This window comes from Chrysochloris asiatica, unplaced genomic scaffold, assembly GCF_000296735.1.
Source record: "Chrysochloris asiatica unplaced genomic scaffold, ChrAsi1.0 scaffold00047, whole genome shotgun sequence".
Taxonomy (NCBI): Eukaryota; Metazoa; Chordata; class Mammalia; order Afrosoricida; family Chrysochloridae; genus Chrysochloris; species Chrysochloris asiatica.
This window is the reverse complement of record NW_006408565.1, coordinates 1,026,064-1,037,551: the sequence shown is the minus strand read 5'-3', so window position 1 is coordinate 1,037,551 and position 11,488 is coordinate 1,026,064. Positions and strand designations below refer to the sequence as shown.

Genomic DNA, 11,488 nt, shown 5'->3' with positions numbered 1-11,488 from the left:
GAGCAAGGCCAGTGGATCAAATCCACCAACCACTTCTTGGAAACCCTACATACAGGGCCACTATGAGTCGGAACCTACTTGACAGCACTTAACAACAACAACATATGCATGTGAAAGTTTGACAGTGCATAAGGAAGAACGTAGAAGAATCGATGCATTTGAATTGTGGTTTTAGAGAAGAATATTGAAAACACTGTGAATTAGCAAAGGACAAACATATCTTGGAAGAAGTACAGGAGATTGCTCCTTAGAATTGAAGATGGTGAGACTTTGTCTCTCATACTTTGGACACATTATCAGGAGAGACCCGTCCCTGGAGAAGGACATAATGCTTGGTATAGAGGAGGGTCAGGAAAAAGGGTACAATCCCCAAGGAGATGGACTGCCACAGTGGCAGTAGCAATGGGCTCAAACATAACAACAATTGTGAGGATGGCACTGGAGCCGCGCATTGTTTCGTTCTGTTGTACATAGAGTCACTGTGAGTGAGAATTGATGTGATGGCATCTAACTAAAATCCATTTATTTTAGTTATCTATTACTGTGTAACAAATTACTCCCAATCCAGATAGCCATAAACATTTATGACTGCACCAGGTTCCATGGGTCAAGCATTTGGAAGTGGCTTAGCTAGGAGGTTGTGGCTTAGGACTCCTTGCAAGATTGCACCCAAAAGTTGGTTATGGTTACAGAGACCTGAAGGATTGAATGGATTCCCCCAGAATAACTTAAAAGTTTTTCCTTGGGGGATTTGAGGACAGTGTCAAATTGTGGCAATATCTAATAATCTCTAAAAAAGTATATGTGATATCTGAAGTTTTTTTTTATGTCATTTGCTTAATCTAGGCTATTTGGGTATCTATAAAATTAGCAACCAGAATTTCCTATCTTTTTTTGGCTTGTGACAAAAAATAAAGACAATATGATTTTTTTCAACATAAATAAAAAAAACATATACACATGTCCAAATGATGCCTCTTTGGATCATTCCAGTCTTTGTAGTGATTCTCCTGATATTAACTGCAAATTAAGCTTCAATATGTGTATAAAAATATACAAGATAGGTATTTAGTACAATAGTAAACCTTCTTGAATTCACAGAATACAGATATAACATTTTGGAAAAAGGAATAAAATTTTAATTGGTAATGGTTAAGTGCTATGGAGTCGGTTGTGACTCATAGTGACCCTGTACAGGGTTTCCGAGGCTGTAAATCTTTATGGGAGCAGAAAGCTTCATCTTTCTCCTGCGGAATGGCTGGTAGTTTTGAACTGCTGATCATGAGGTTAGCAGTCCAACTCATAATAACTATGCTACCAGAGCTTCTTAAAATTTTAAGCAAAAATAAAATGATATAAATCAGTAATTCATGATTGCTGAGTTAGAATTGACTCAATGGCACCTAACAACAATGACAACATGTTTTCTGATGGCAATGCAATGAAATTATAACTCAACAACAAGGAAATTTACAACACTCAAAAATAAATTAAACAACACATTCTTAAATAACCAGTGGGTAAAATGAAGAAATCATGAACAAAATTAGAAAATACTCTGAAATGAATGAAAAAAAAAAAAAAACCAACTCCGTAATATACCAAAACTGTGGGATGCAGAGAAAGGAGAGTAGGGAGGTTATTCATAGCTGGCGATGTAAACATCAAAACAGAAGAACTCAAATCAATGACCTAATTGTATACCTTAATGAACTTTAAAAAAGAACAAAATGAAGCCATGGAAGCAGACGAGAGGAAATGATAAAGATTCGAGCAGAGATGAATAAAACAGAGAAGAAGAAAAAAAAAATAGAAAAAATCAGTGACACCGAAGTTTGTTCTTTGAAAAGATCAACAGAGCTAACCAAGAAAATTCAAATGACTAGAATCAGGAGTGCACGTGAGGACTGAAATACACAAATAGAAATTACTCACAGAGACACTGGGGGCGGGGGCGATCCCATGTGCCATCTCCCTGGCAGCTGAGCACTGGAGTGCCTAGGAGGTAGAAACCGTGGTTGCACTGGTAGGACACAGTGGTGCCATAGCTGAACCGGTGTGGGCCACTGGCATGTACTTGCCGAGTGCTGTCCTCTTGGTGCCCGGGATCTGTACAGTTGATGACTGCAAGGAAACAGGTCAATTAGAGGCAGAAACCGGGTTGATTTTCTTACGCTTTTAAATGAGAACTTAGAAGTCCAAAGTAGCATGCAAAATTTCCAGACCATCACTGGACAACTCAGAGCAGATTCTGTCTGGTAAGATGAGCTGGTCCTGCGTTTCTACAATCTCTTCCTTCCTTTCCATTTCTTCTCATACTGGTTAACCTCTCCCACCCCAGTGATACCTTGCACAGACTTCTATTGCTGATGTTACCAGGCTGAATTGTGATTTATCAGAATTTCTGAGTTCCTTGAAGGAAGGGGTATATAGTCTCTCTAGCTCCACCCTTAGCTCAATGGTTCTTCCACAGCACAGCTCCTTGATTTTAAAATGGATTCATTTGAGTTGACCTCAACAGGGGCTGGGCTCTTTGTTGTTGTTGTCAAGTGTTGACAAGTCAGTTCCCACTCATAGCGACCCTGTGTAGGGTTTCTGAGGTGTGGCTGATGAGTTTGAACTGCTGACCTTGTGGTTCAAACTGACCTTGTGATCCAGTGTTTATCCTATAGCACCACACCAGGGTTCTTTGGAAAACTATTTTAATCACTATTCTGAGTATTTTAACATTTGACTTTAAATGTTACATTTGATGTTATAATGTTAAAGTAGTTAAACTCCAAGTGAGATTTTATAATAATGGTAATGCTCTTACCAACCTTGTTACTTTGTGCCTTTGCTTGCAACACAGTTTTACTTTCATTCTCTTACCTGAACCGCATACTCATCATATGAGGTGGGCTCATATTTCTATCTTTCTTTGATAACTGAGAAAACTGAGGCACAGAGAGGTTGGGGTCACAACATAAGCAAGTAACATTTACTCATTCATGATATTTATCAAGATATACTGTGTCCCAGGCATTGGATTGGCACAAAGAGTATCACAGAATTGAGTCTAGAGCAGTTTCTCTACTTTGGCACATTTTGGGTTGGTGGCTCTTTGTTGTGGGAGGCTGTCCAGTACACTGTAGAATGTTTAGCAGCATTCCGACCTCTACCTAGAAGTGTCAACAGTAACTCTCCAGTTGTGACAATCAAATTCTCTCCAGACAATTGTCCCCTGGGAGGAGAGGCACACAAACAAGCAACTACCCCACTTGATAAGAGCTTTGATGGGGCAGCAGAGAGTGTTTTGGAAGCATGTATCCAAATGCAGGCCGTGGAGAGGGAAACCATTCCCAGAAGTAACACTTAAACTGACTCTTGACAGTTGAACAGCAGTCACCCTGACAAAGAGAAGGGACAGAGAAGATCTCATTGGAGCAAAGGGTGTGTGTGATGGCCAGCAGGCACAGGGGCTCCTGGCACATATGAGAGGATGAAGGAGATCTGGTGTGGCTGGGACCCAGAGTGTGGAGATGGGCTGGAGTTGGAGCAAGTGGAGTGGAATGAGGCTGAACAGGAGGCCAGTCTGTAAACCAATGGGGAGAGTGTCTTTAACCTGAGGACCATGGGAAGTCTTGAGAGCTGTTCAAGATGGAGTGACTTGATCATATTTGTGCATTAGATAGATCAGTCTGTCAAGGTAGGGAATGAATGGGATAACAGAGCAGAACTGCAGGTCAAGTTCCTAAGGCTATTTGTGCAACCTTCTGATACCTAGACTGTTTGGTTCTTGAGCATACTACTTACAGAAGGCACTAGAAGAGAGGGGCTGGTTACAGGACAGAGGGCCAATGGAGCACAGTCCCTGAGAAGAAGGGAGGACATGAGATAACGACATCCCAAAGCAGCAGTTCTGTGCTCTCTTCTGTCTGAATAGATGATGGAAGGAAGACACAACACAGGTCATGGCAAGTGTTGCTGTGTTCTCTGGAACCTTCTCTCACTCAAAACAGCATCTTGAAATGTTAAGAGGGGGCTATTCTTTTAACTAGTATCTTGCCTTGATTGTCTCCTGGTAGTACAGTGGTTAAAGTGCTGGGTAACTAAGGAAAAGATTGTTGGCTTGAACCCACTAGCCACTCTCTGAGAGAAAGATGGCAGTTGCTCCCATGAAGATTTACAGCCATGGAACCCCACATGGGCCAGTTCTACTCTGTCCAATAAGGTTGCTAAGAGTTGGTATGAATGGCAGTGGGTGTGTCTGGGTTTATCTTAATGTATTAAAGAAATCATTTGAAAATTTTGATCCTTTAATAACAATTACGTATGAGTTGTGCACAGTGTACCCCCAACACTGCAATGAAGAGCCACCATGCTGAGACTCAGTCCTCACAGCTATGAAGACTTGGACCATCTCTGATCAGGACTGGGCACACACACTGGTGGTTAGCGAGCACCTAACTCTCCACTTGAATGTCCTTTAGTACTACAGTGAGGGGCAGACAGCCCCATTTGTGCTTGACTGCTTTGAAGAGCCTTTCAAAGCTTTAGTACAGCTAGTTCCTAAATGGTTCCCACGGGGCGAGGATAGCCTCCAGCGCCTCTCCCCTCTTTCCCTCTCCCTTCATTCCAATCCCCAGAGTCTGCTTTATATTTTTCATTCTAACCTCTTTGCTGAATGTCTTCCATCAAGAATGGGCCTCTATCTGATAATGGTCCATTATTGCTCTATGAAATGTAAACAAGGCTGTTTTCCACTTCTATTTTGAAAGATTGAATGACTTTGCTTTCCTTTTTATAATCATGACAAAACTCTATGCAGGTGTATCTAACTAGGAGTTCAGGTGTGGTGCTGTGGGTTAATGCGATGGACTGAAAAGCCGGTTTGAACTGCAAGGTAGGCAGCTCAAGCTCACCAGTCGCTCCTTAGAAATCCTAAACAGGGTCGCTATGGGTCAGAACTGACTTGATGGTACTTAACAACAACATGTAACTATGGGGCTGAAAATTCCCCCTTTTATGACCCTTGTCTGCCCCTAGTCTTCCTTATTTGAGTCAAAATGATGCCAATTTGCTCCATAGTTACAGAGTTACAGGCAGCGGAGGTTTGAGGGGTGGAGTGGGAGAGGAAGGCTGACTCACTTCTGCAGGTGGGCAGCATGTCGCTCCACTGACCATTAGCCAGGCACTGGGACCTAGTGGCTCCTTCAGCCACATACCCAGGGTTGCAGACAAACTTGACCACATCGTTTAGGTTAAACTGGTTGCCTTGAGTGAGCCCATTGACAGGATTGCCTGGGTGTCCACAGGTGATTGCTGTAACCCAAAGAGAAAACAGGTAAGCCCTCCTATTACTCCACATCCCAAATAGGCCAGCTTTGTCTAACCTAGCATTTCTCATGCACATCAAAGAAATTCTGTCAGAAGTCTAGTTCCAGTCTCTTTTACTGTCGGACCCTCTAGTTTTTGGCATCATCGTGGCGACACTGCATCCTCCTTAAAGGCATGTCCACAGTTTGGACAATTCAAGAGAAATCATTTTATGACTTCCCATGGGACTTTATAGGCCTGGGTTGTAGTTCACTGTGGTCCAGGTGGTCAGTCCTATATATATATATATATATATATATATTTGTCACTGGTCCCCTTGGCCTTCTATCTCCATTAATCATTGCTAGATTCATCAGCCATTGATTCACACCCATCTTAACTCCTGCTCCAATCTTGACAGTCAGAACCAATACAAACCCAGACTTGGTGCAGAGAGGTCCACCACCCAACTAGAGTAGTAGCTCAGGTGATTTGCAGGGACCCAGAGTTGCTGTTATGAAAACCTCCCACCTCCAACTCCTTCCTGGTGAAGGGAGCTCCATTACTGTAAAGTCTGGCCTCTCTCGGTATCGCTTTACTTACTCTGCTCCAGTAAATGGACTAACTGATCCTCACATTTGGGAAGAAGCCATCATGCTTGACTGAGCTCTGCCTTCTTCCTTTGGGAACTAGCTTCCTACAGAGACCACACATTCCTCAGCACTCAACTCCTCTAAAGGCAGGTTCCCCACAACAGTGCCATTCCCCAGGGCAGTGCCACCTGATTGGGTGAGTAGAAACCCCTTCTGAGGCTCATTTAACAGGTCCCATTTGTCCCTCCCATTAAGTTACCTTTTTCAACTTAGCTTTTTATCCACTCTAGCTATTTGTTGAGAACATAAGTCGAGGTGGTAGAGTATGGATCTTCAGAATAGAGGCGAAATTCTGACATAGATGTGTAGGGAATGGGAAAGGAAGATAGTTGGCTTGATGGAGAAGGAGATTTGGAAAGTTTTGAGAATCTGGTTGATATTGGAAACCTTGAATTTGTGTTTGTTGCCAGCTAATTAACATAGTACCCAGAACAGAGCAAGCAGTTCTGAGGATTTGTTCTTTTGACATTTTTTGAATTTTTTGAATCTGCTTTTTCCAGATTCTCCAAAATGCCTGCATCCCACAAGAGAACTGGGCTTCTAATCTGAAGGGCGGTGGCATGACCACCACCACCATCATTATCACCACCACTACCCAAAACAAACCAAAACAAAAAACAAAACAGAAGCTACTTAACACCCATATCAGGCACTGTTTTAAACACTTAACTAACATGTATTAAGCTGCATAATGCTCACACTCCCCTTTGAGACATCTGATTTTATAGATGGTGATGAAAGTTAGACCTAGAGAGGTAAACTATTTGTCTGAAGTCACACAGTCCTACCATAGATAGTGACAAAGCTGGGATATGAACCCAGCCCATCTAGGTCCAGGGCCTGAGTGCCTAACTACTTTATTAGACTGCCTTTAAATGGAGACCAGACATAAAACAGTCTTTAGGTCAGGCAGGTGCTCTCATTTAGCCCCTCCCCCAACATTCTCTACTAGCTATAATCCAAATTGCTCTACACTTTAAGTGGAAATTTCTACAAGGGCATTTTAATTTGCATCTTCTATATGAAGCCAAGTGTGTTTTATTTAGGCATACCTGGAAGGGTGACTAGAAATAGCTGGATGTGGCTTTTCATGTAACTAATACTTAAGAATGTTACTAAAACGAATTTTCATGCATTCCTTATTTTAAAAGTGTGGTTAAAAATATACATACCATAAATTTGCCATTTCAACAATTATGAGTAGCTTATTGGAAAAGTTTCATTACTTTATTGTGCTTTTTCATGTATTAAAAGTCAAACTAAGAAGAAAAATAAAAAAAATAATAATCTGTACTTTAAATGTTAAGTTTAGGGAACTTCTAACAGCAAAGAAATTTTCAAATTACTTCCAGGCAAGATAACGGTAGCCCTTACATTTAAAATGTCAGATTAATAGAAAGAATAGTAAAACTATGGAGAACCCAGGCCTCCAGAATAACCAGAAACCAGAGAAAGGTATAAACTTCAAATACCCTGTATGTTGACAATTAAACATGAAACCTAGACAGAACTCTCTCTTAAGCTCCTGTTACAAGGGTTTTTTTTTTTTTTTTGAAAGAAAGACTATTTTTAAAATTTCTATGGAAAAGAAAAGTAAGGAAAAGATGAAAGGTGTAAGACTTATCTACAATTAAAATTTTTATGGAAAAGAGAAGTAAGGAAAAGGTGAAGGGTTTAAGATTGATCTAAAATCACTGTCAGAAAGATGTTACCCTGAATGTAAAAATACTGAAAGAAAATCCTGGTGTGTCAGTGAACTGATTATAGGAAATAGACTTAAAAATGTCTGTGGTTCTCCTCCATGTCTTCTGGAGGAAAAAAATTAAAAGGAAAGAGGGAAGGAAGAACCAAGTGGAGGAAGGAAGGAATAAGAGATAGACTCTCTGAGAGGAGGTTGGTGGCAAAATTTAGGGATCTGCAAGACACAAGAGAAACAAATAAAATATGTGAGGACATAAAACTTCTTCCTTATCACACACACACAAGCCTTCTGTTAAAATACAAAAGAATACAAAGCAAAAACACTGTACTTTGCTACAACTACTGAGGAGGGTGTGTGTCTTAATAATCCTAAAGCCATCCTAATGGTGCTATAAGAAAATAGAAAATGATGAAGACATCTCAGATGATGAAAATCCCACTCCCCCACAAAAAGTGCATGAAGCCAAAGACAACATTCTAAATTAAATTAGATTTTCTCAAATAATTATTTGGGTATATGAATAAAAGCACCTTGAAAATATGAAAACAACAACAACTAAAAACAGAAATAGACAAATATGGGAGGTAATTAGAGAGTAATTCATTAAAGACAGGAATGAAACTGAAGAAAAAGACAAAACCATCTCTGAAATAAATATTAAATTATAAGTGGCCCAAAGAAAAATATATTCTCAAATGATAATTTAACAGGGAATAGTATAGAATGTACTGGACTGTAAGGTCAGTTTGATCCGCAAGGTCACAGGTTCAACCTTACCAGCCATTCCTCAGAAATGGCTATGAATTCGCTATGAATCGGAACTGATATAATGGCACTTAACAACAATGACAGTAGAGAAAGTCTGGAAAACAACCAGGAGAATTAAAACTAGATAAACAGAGAAGCGAAAATGATCAGTGGGAAAGAGGCTGAAATCGAAGATAGATAAAGAACATCTTGTTGTTGTTGTTAAGTGCCGTTGAGTTGATTCTGACCCATAACGATCCTGTACGGGTTTCCAAGGAGCAGCTGGTGAGCTTGAACCACGGACCTTGCAGTTCAAATGACTTTGCAGTCTTATGCATTAACCCACAGCGCCAAACCAGGACTCCTAGCACACACATAATTGGCATTTATGAAGGAGAAAAACAAAACGATGGACTAGAATAGTATTTAAAATTATAATCCAAGAAGATGTTCTAGCACTAAAAGAAGACCTGAATGTACATATTCAAAGGCCCACAATATATCAGGCAAAATTGTCTTGACATGGCCAATTTTGATGCATCTCCTTGTAAAAACACCAGGTGTAAAGATAAAGAGAGAAAAAAATCATCAAGGGAAAAACAACAAAACCCAGCAACACCAAATAACCTATAAGAACAATAGAATTAAACTAATATTAGAATTCTTAAGAGTAACAAGCGAAACAAAACAAAAGTAGAGATGGATTTTTAAGAAATCCAAAGAATGCAAGTGTGACGAAAGATCTTATATTCAATTTAGCTCTTTAGGTTTTAAGATATAGAAAAATTGTATTAAATATGTAAGAACTTCAGAAATATTGTACAACCGAAGACTTTTTCATGACTCTACTAAAGGCTGAAAGGAGCTTTGGTAACATAGTGGTTACAAGTTGGGCTGTTAATCTCACTGTCAGCAGTTTGAAACTACCAGCTGTTCCACAGGAGAAAGATGAGGCTTTCTGTTCCAACAAAGATTTATAGCCTTGGAAACCCTATACAGACAGGGTCACTATGAGTCGGAACCGACTCCACAGCACATAACCACGACCACCAACACTTCAGGTTGAGTTTTACCTAAATAAGAGATAAGTGGGAAAACTTTATCATTAGTGAATTTGAAATATATTTAATAGTAGATCTATAAGTAAAATGAAAAGGTGGAATAATAATATATAAATGCTATAGGAAATGTTTTATGCTCCAACAAAATATAAATTATGTAACTGAAAATGAGAAGAGAAGGCAGAGGAGAAAAGGAAAGTAGAATACGTTTATTGTTGTTAAGTCTATAGGTGAGAGTCCAAAAATATCATTAAAAACTGATAAACCATATAAAAACAGACTCTTGTTATTTCTGAGTACTGTCGAGTTGATCCTGATTCATAGGGACCCTATATAGGGTTTCCGAGGAGCAGCTGGTCAGCTTGAACCACCGACCTTGCAGTTCAAATGGCTTTGCAGTCTGGCGCATTAACCCACAGCGCCACACCAGGTCTTGGGCTCTAGGTATGGGCCAATTCTACTTCTTCTCCCACTCAGTCTTAAACTTCCCATTTCTCAATGACAAGCTATCATTGTCTATCCTGTTTCAATCATTTACTTCCTCTAGGCCTTCCTGATTCATATTATGAAGATTGTAGTAGATGCTGTGATGTGCCACCCAGACCTTCCTTTGAAATCTGTGGTACCAGGCATATGGTAGGAACCTCATGAATGTTGAATAAGTGAATTAGTATATGCTTTTCTAAAGAAAGGACAGTTTTTAATAAGGTGCCAAGAAGTACTTCTTTAAAGGAGCAGGCATATCCCCAGATCTTAATTTCAAGTAAGTATCCCAAAGAAATATACTGCAACCCCATGTGATAACCCACTTCTTCCTGCCCCACTTCACCCCATGTATGAGACAGTTTAGAGCTAGAGGCTCTATGACTATCTTGTCCAATCTCCCCTCCTGGGCTTACTTTGGCAGGTGGGCAGAGAGTCCCCCAGGCTCCATTGGCTATTGGCCTGACAGCGGATAACCCTTTGGCCAGTATAGTAGTAACCGGGGTCACAAATGAGCATCAGCTGGGCCTGGAACTGGTACTGTGTTTCAAAGATGAGCCTCCATCGGCCATGTTCCACACTGATGCTGCTAACATCGGGACAGGTCACAGCTGGAGAAACAAGGAAGGAGCTTAATGAATTAATAATGGAAGACACTGGCAAGAGCTCAGAGCTGGACCTTAATGTTGAAATAATTGAGTCCAGGAATCTTCAGTCCCTAGGCAGCTTTGGTAAGTGATAAGTGGGCTGGGTGGGGAATATGGCAACTGAGAGTGTGCAGGTCTTGCAGAAAAAAAGGGAGGTGGCATTCATTTGCCAATTTTTGGATGTGAGACTGAAGGTTCCAACTTCATCTTCCAAAAGAAGACAGAAATCTCAATTTTCACGGGAAAAGTTGTCAAATTTGAATGCTGGGGAGTAGGTCCCCAAACTCCCACATCTTTGGAATGGATATGGTTGACTAGACTTATGCAACTTTAATCTTGAAGCTGAACTTCAGCTTTATCAGTTTAGAGTTTTGTGATTAAGGGACAGCCAGACAAACTTTCCATCTAAAAGGGAATGGATCAAATTCTTTCTAAGTTCTGTGCTGATTTATGGAAGCATCTCAGGGCACACTGGTCTATCAGGACTTTGAGATGACTTTTAAGTCAGAACCGCACCCAGCAGAGGATACCACCCACACATCTCCTCTTCTTGAATCCTTCCATGAACATATTTTTCTCATTATTGGGCCTTTTGTCCACTTTTTGTAGGAATCTTCTCAGCTGCTCATCGTACCCCTTGCCCACCACCCAAAGACTCACGGACACATTGTGGGGGGAAGTTGCGATTGCTCCACACGCCCGTCTCCAGACACTCAGCTGTGGCCTCTGCGCCTGCCTGGAGGTGGAAGCCTTCGCCACAGCTATACACAGCCTTGGTCCCCACTGTGTACTCCTTTCCAAACACCATTCCGTTCTTTGGAGCCTCAGGAATCCCACAAGAAAGAGCTACCAAAGGGGGGAAAAAATATGTCATGAGGATTTCTGGTTCAAGATGGT

The 11,488-nt window shown here is 40.7% G+C and overlaps 1 protein-coding gene across 1 annotated transcript in view; it reads right to left on the bottom strand.

Annotated features, from left to right (window-relative positions):
- CSMD2 (CUB and Sushi multiple domains 2) overlaps positions 1 to 11,488 on the bottom strand; it is a 933,956-nt gene that overhangs the window by 45,132 nt on the left and 877,336 nt on the right. The window contains 2 exon segments of the mRNA XM_006862126.1: positions 1,936 to 2,124; positions 5,131 to 5,304. Coding sequence (XP_006862188.1) covers positions 1,936 to 2,124; positions 5,131 to 5,304 — 363 coding nt within the window.